Here is a 6,886-nt window from a genome sequence, read left to right on the forward strand (position 1 = left end):
TTGTGGTGGATTTGGCTGGTGGCTGATGGCGGCGATGGTGGGTGGATGTGGATGTGGTGGGTCCCATGGTGGAATAGGGAGCGTTTGGATCGAAGTCTAGGCTCTGGGTTGAGAAAGATGGAGAGACAGTGGGAGAGAGAGACAAAAGGAGAGTGAGAAATAATATATAAAAAAAAATGAATAAAAATATTAAAGAAAGAATATTTAAATAAAGTTGTAAAAAAAATAGAATGTTTGATGTTTAAAATATTGTAAAATGAGGTGTTAAGATTGTAAAAGTAGTGTTTTGAGATTGTAAATGCTAAATTTTTTAGTGTGTTTGATGGGAATGCTCTAAGGGGAAACAAATTGCTATCATCCAGTGTCTATCAGGATAGTAGAATATGTTACATAGAACTTTATCTAAAAGAAAAGAATGGGAAGTTGGTACTTAGTTACTCAGCTAAAGCATGTTCAACTATGCTCCTCAAGCTTTTGTAATATCATTCCACGAATTCCATTGGTGCACACTGCACACTACACACTGTAGGCAAATGAAGAATGAAAGTCATTCAAGCTTGATGTCTGTGACAAGTGACAAAGAATGTTAAGGAAGTTAGATTCATTAGGTAGTCTGCCACATCACAAGCCGTATCAACTTTAATTGTCACAGATCTGTGGTTTATAAATGATAAGTCGTTACGCTACTATGATATTAGAGTACTTTTGAAATAGCAGTCAAAATACTTCTTTTGAAATAGAATACAGAGAGACACAGAATCCCTAAGCCCAATTACTGTGGATAAATAAAAAATTAAAAAAAAAACGTATCATTTCTCTAATGCACAGTTCAGACTGAGAACAATTACTCTAGAAAGGTGCAGGCAAAAAGCCTATGACCTCCCAACTGAGAAGACACGAGTTCAACGTGCAGGCCTCAATAAAGGCCAAATACCAACATGAAAGAGTTAAATTACGCTATGGTAACTCCTGTGGAAGTGTCAAAGAATCATAATATATCAGTTGGGAGACATGGAAAATTCAATACTACCATGCTTTAAGTTTACCATACTTTTGCTAACTAGACAATGCAGATCTTAAATATCCTAACTGGTCTAGAATAAAATTTTGAAAAACAGGAGTTCCTGATTGTATTTCTTGTTGTTTGCCAATACATTCTTCAAGAAATATCTCACCGAACATTTTCAGGGGTGAAATACAGAAAGCAGAAAGGTTTCAGCACCCACTAACTGTCTAAGTTAACAGCTATGTATTAAAAGTATGTAACATTTTTCAATTATTAAAAAAAAATGAAACATTTTTCTACCTCAGAGAAGTAAAGAAAATACCAGTATATGATGGTCATTGCCATATGATGGCTTACACAATGCAAAAGTCATAAATGAGGAGGAAAGGCAAAGAAAACTTTAAAGCAATGCAAGTAGTACAAAGACTGCTCAAATGCAGGGCAATTAGGTTTGAAATGGTCGAAGCCTTTGGTCTTTGTCACCGAGGAACTGCAAAGTCTAGGAAATGCCATGGAAGATAATCAGTAGATGAAAATAAATTGTTAATCATAAAGATGAAAACTTTGTAGAGTAGAGACAAGAATGGAAATGTTGAAAAAGAAAGTTGCATCATAGAGTAATGCAAACTAATGAGTCAAATTCTGTGGGGGGGGAAAATGACAAGAAGAATGAATTATATACCGGCTGAGAAGAAATAGTAACAAATTGCCAATGAACTTGAATAAGGGACATTTAACTCAACCATCGCTGATAGAATGCAACTCATCTTAGATATGGAAGAATCAGCAATGTACTGCCATCATTATCATACAAACTATAGGTTTCTCATCTCATAATATGACAAACCTAGACTAACAGTTAATGACAGTATGAGCTAACATGAGAAAATGAGGAGTTGATAAAGATTTAAGCATGGGTTAATGATATTTTCAATCTCTATTCATGAGGTGTAGACATTATATCACAATATAATAAATGCACTCTTAATCAGGCCACACAACACAAGTGCCAGCCACCATTTCAATATTGACTCCCATATTGTAATTTTACTTCGTCTATATGTGCCAGAGACAGACAGATTATCAATATTAGTAGCTTTTGTTACAACAAAAGCTGTTCATGGGCATATCACTTGCTAGGTCTCCTAGAATGATTGGATTGAATATAGCAGGGAAAACAAAAATTATACTTTCCCTAAGAAAAGAACTGTGAGACTGAATTTCATGTTCTATACATGCCCCATTCTATTTTCTCCCCTAATGTTTTGAAACCAATACTCTAATCACTATTGTGATTCAGAGCGCATGTAAGATCCTGGAGTTTCTAAGTTCTAACACGCTAATCTAGAAGCTAAAGTTTCAAATCTGCAAACTTCTCACAATTCTAATTTCTTGATTGCAATAAAATCAGTCAAACTGGTCATGAGCATGATATTCAAAAGACAACTAAATATTCCAATTGCATCTAAAGCCTTCATAAAAACACTCAAAAAAGAGCCTTAAGTTGAAAGATCAAGATCATATAGCTAATTTGCATCTCCACTATGCAATACACAAGTGATTGCCTGGGGTAAATATTGTGACTGCACCTAAAGCCTTCATAGCAACAATCAGAACAAAGCCTTATGTTAAAAGATCAAGAGCAGATCCATTGTAATTCAGAGCACATGTAAGATCCTGAAGTTTCTAATACACTAATCTAGAAGCTAAAGTTTCAAATCTGCAAGTTATTCACCGTCTTGCTTTTCTCAAATTCTAATTTCTTGATGACAATAAAATCAGTCAATTTGGTTGAGGATATGATAGTTAAAAGATGGCTAAATATTCTGATTGCATCTAAAGCCTTCATAAAAACACTTGGCAAAGAGCCTAAAGTTAAAAAATCAAGATCACATAGCTAATCTGCATCTCCACTATGCAGAACACAAGTGATTGCCTGGGGTAAATATTGTGATTGCATCTAGAGCCTTCATAGAAACACTTTTTATGTTAAAAGATCAAGATCATATATATTTAATTCATCCCCAACAGCCCCCACCCAAACCCCCACCCCCCCCCCCCCCCAAAATAAAAAATAAAAAACTAAAATTTAAAAAAATTGGTCAAACAAGTTGCATGGGAATTCAAGATTATGAACTTTTTTTCCATTCAGCATGACCTGATATAAAATATGGTAAATATTGTCCCACATAGATCCAGAAGTTACTTGCGTATATGGTTTTGCTGAAAAATAGACCATTAGTTTCTGGCTTCCTGGCTGATGGAGTAAATATAAATAATCAACTGCCAACCCATTTCAGAAACATAAATGCAAGGTGAAAATCAATTCAGATATTACCAAAAAAAAAAAAAAAAAAACCACTTTTGTTAAATTAATTCTAAAGTTCACACTTCACAGTAACTATCATTTTGGCTATTGGAAATTAGAGAGAGAGAGAGAGAGAGAGAGAGAGAGAGCAAAGAAAAATATTAATAAATGCTATAAGAGGTGGGGAAAAAAAAAAAAAAAAAGCATTTTTTAAGCATTTCATTCCTTTCCCAAAATCTTCCTGAGAATGTAACCAAGCCTAAATAGAGTGCAATGACTACCAAACAAAACTAAGATGTTGACTCCAAGATTGATTGGATAAGCATAGCAAAACATTAGGGTTCCCTAGTCACTAGTTCCATTATCACACTGCATTAACCAACTGATTCTTATTACATAAAGCCAAGAAAACCCTCGAAATCAATATGCAGATGCTGCATAATACAAAGACCAGAAAATCAAGATTTGAAGGATTCTGTTCCTTTCACAGACTGATAATGAAATAAATCCTAGCTTTATCGTCCCACAAGATCCAGCAAGCCCCTGTCACAACGGTATTGCAAGTCCTATACCATGAAGTAGAAGAACAGGTCAGAATACACATGTTATATGAATCAAGAGACAACCATCCATGTTGGCAGCCCGGCTTATGTATTAATATGAACCAAGTGACTGACATATTAGATCTCAATAAATATATATATATATATATAATTATTATTTGTAAGCTTAACAAATGGCTATATTTATAACCATGAAAAATGCCAAAATGATCAACATTTATCCTAAATCTAGTGTCATTAGAAAGGAAAAGAAGAAGGCAATTGCCGAAAAATGCTTGAGAAATGAAGCATTTTCCATTGTTTACCCACAATCATATCAAGAACCCAACAGAATCTTGATATAATGCAATGAATATAGAACTACACTAATGAGCACAGGAAAAATACAAGAAACCCTTTTGGATTTTTTTTTTTTTTTTTTTGTTAAAAAAATTATTATCCTTACTCGCCTCTAATCACAAATATTCATTGCACATCATACATTAAAAAAAGGTAAATTCCAGCTTCCCCCTTAACCATGGAGAACTTGCAATGTCCTCCCTAAATTACAAACTAAGCAATGCCACCCTCTTTTGATAAGTAAACTAAGCAATGTCCCCCATTAACTATTGGCAATAACTAATAAGCACTTGCCCCGCGCCATTAGAATAACGTGGTTATTTCCAATAGTAAAGGGGAATATTGCTGAGTTTTAATTGAACCATAGTTAAGGATATCATCTTGAAACAACTAAGATAAACAAAAATTACATGAAATTGAAGTACCCTGAGAAAGCCAGCTCCAGCAAGAGGAATCAATAGCGATGTTGGATTTGAGCCGAGCTGAAGCTATGGCACTGTGAAGTGGCATCATTGACTCAACGCTCCCCAACACCGACACCACCCTAAAAGACAATAACCCAACAAAAAAAAACAAACACACAGAATAACATAAATAAGAATCTTATTCCTGTAAAAAATTGGAAACAAAAAAAGAAGCTTGAAAATAAGTGAAAGTTAACGTATTTAAAGAAAAAGTGAGCAATGGAATTAATAAGAGAAGGTGGGTTTGAAAGTGTGTATACCTTGAAGCACGAGGAATGGTGGTGGATGAAGAAGAAAAGGCAGAGGCAGAGGCAGAGGCAGGAGTAGAAGGAATGTTTGCTTTGGGGATTAGGGATTTTGGGGTTAGGGTTTTGGAACAAGAAGCTAAAGAAGACCTTGAAGTTGAACCCACCTTTAGAGCTGATCTGCAGAACAAGGAGGCCATTTCTGGATTCTGAGGTTTTACTTTTAGAATGAATTTGGGGGTTGGGACTGGAAGTAAGCTTAAACCCTACTCAAATCAGTATACTTAAACGGCGACGTGTGACTTCACTTTGCTCTTTTTTTGGGTTTCTCTTCTCCCCAAAAAACATTAAAAAAAAAAGCGTAAATGCACTTTTGGTCCCTACATTTTGGGGTCATTTCTATTTTGATCCTTACATTTTATTTTTACCACTTTTAGTTCCTAATCTAATTAACGCGTGACATTTAAGTCCTTACCGTCACTCAACTAACAGAAAATGCTAACGTGGCTAACGGCATAGTAAAATAATAATTAAAAAATCTATTTTGGTATTAAAAAATTGCCACGTCAGCGTATAAATTAATTTTAAATTAAATAAAAAAAATTAAAAACAAAATTAAAAGCAAAATTAAAAACAAAAAATTGAATATGAACCTCAACAACAACAAACCCAGAATAAGAACATGAACATCAAACCCAGAATCAAGAATATGAACCCCAAAGAACAACACCACAACAAATAAAAACAAACCTCTAAAACTCCACACCCAAAACGCATAACACCACAAACAACAATTCACAAACCCAAACTTCAAGAACAAAATTTAGTAATGAAAACAAACTCAGAATCAAGAAATGAGTACCTTGAAGAAAAGTGATGTTGAGGTCGCGGACTGGGATCATGAGGATGGTGCGGGAGAGATCGGCGCCGGGAGGGAAGTGGAGAGAGCCGGTGTGGTGGTTGAGCTTGGCGAGGCGAGATCCGAAGGGGGCACCGGAGATGTCGTACTGGATGAGACGGTAAACGTCGATGACGGTGGCGGCGTCGCAGAGCTTGACGCAGGTCACGATGAAGAAGACAATGACCCTCTCTGCGTCGTCACTCTCAAGGCCAAAGCCATCATCGTCGACGACGTCAGCCACGTCGAGGAGGACGAGGAACCGTTGGACCCGTCGATCGGAAGAGACTACGTGACCAAGCCAGAGAAGATTCTTTCGAGCGCGGCGGAGTCTAGGGTTTTGAGGAGGGCGAAGGAGGAGTTTGGGGCGCTAGGGTTTGTGGGGTTAGGAGGGTTTCGGAATGTGAGGGAGGTGTATGAGTGGAAAGGTTTGAAATTGGAGGTGGATGAGACTGATTTCGAGTTTGGGACTCTGTATGAGATTAAATATGGGTTACTGTGAGTGAATTTTTGTTTTGTGAATTTCAGGTGAGTAAATGAGATTGATTTCAGGTGAGTGAATTTTTGTTTTGTTACTGTGTTTGTTTGAGTTTTGGATATGGGTTTTTTGTTGATGAAGTTTTTAGTTGGATGTTTCTTTGATTCTGGGTTTGTTTTCATTGCTAAATTTTTTTCCTGAAGTTTGGGTTTGTGAATTGTTGTTTGTGGTGTTGTGCGTTTTAGGTGTGGAATTTTAGAGGTTTGTTTTTGTTTGTTGTGGTGTTGTTCTTTGGTGTTCATGTTCTTGATTCTGGGTTTGATGTTCATGTTCTTGATTCTGGTTTGTTGTTGATGATGTTCATATTCAATTTTTTGTTTTTAATTTTTTTTATTTAATTTAAAATTAATTTATACGCTGACGTGGCAATTTTTTAATACCAAAATAGATTTTTTAATTATTATTTTATTGTGTCGTTAGCATTTTCTGTTAGTTGGGTGACGGTAAGGACTTAAATGTCACGCGTTAATTGGATTAGGGACTAAAAGTGGTAAAAATAAAATGTAGGGACCAAAATAGAAATGA

The 6,886-nt window shown here is 35.7% G+C and overlaps 1 protein-coding gene across 4 annotated transcripts; it reads right to left on the minus strand.

Moving 5' to 3' along the window:
* Positions 1-1,105: 1,105 nt before the first annotated feature.
* Positions 1,106-5,202, minus strand: LOC142611755 (uncharacterized). Of its 4 annotated transcripts, none has more exons than XM_075783882.1 (3): positions 4,941-5,202; positions 4,642-4,760; positions 1,106-1,505 (listed from the first exon to the last, which is right to left on the minus strand). In XM_075783882.1, exons 1-3 carry the CDS (start codon positions 5,123-5,125, stop codon positions 1,486-1,488), a joined length of 324 nt encoding a protein of 107 aa, XP_075639997.1. In that variant the 5' UTR covers positions 5,126-5,202; the 3' UTR covers positions 1,106-1,485. The 4 variants fall into 4 exon arrangements, with proteins under 4 accessions (XP_075639997.1, XP_075639995.1, XP_075639996.1 ...); XM_075783880.1 differs by having other exon boundaries at positions 1,256-1,505; positions 4,627-4,760; positions 4,941-5,193; XM_075783881.1 differs by lacking the exon at positions 1,106-1,505 and adding an exon at positions 3,510-3,880 and having other exon boundaries at positions 4,941-5,190.
* Between the last annotated feature and the right edge of the window lie 1,684 nt (positions 5,203-6,886).

This window comes from Castanea sativa, chromosome 10 (assembly GCF_040712315.1).
Source record: "Castanea sativa cultivar Marrone di Chiusa Pesio chromosome 10, ASM4071231v1".
Taxonomy (NCBI): domain Eukaryota; kingdom Viridiplantae; phylum Streptophyta; class Magnoliopsida; order Fagales; family Fagaceae; genus Castanea; species Castanea sativa.

Coding starts and splice junctions, on each gene's coding strand:
- LOC142611755 (XM_075783880.1), bottom strand. CDS start 5,125: ATGGCCTCCTTGTTCTGCAGATCAGCTCTAAAGGTGGGTTCAACTTCA. Junction 4,761..4,940: donor ACCATTCCTCGTGCTTCAAG/GTATACACACTT, acceptor ATTGTCTTTTAG/GGTGGTGTCGGTGTTGGGGA. Junction 1,506..4,626: donor TCAGGGTACTTCAATTTCAT/GTAATTTTTGTT, acceptor GGCATTTCCTAG/ACTTTGCAGTTCCTCGGTGA.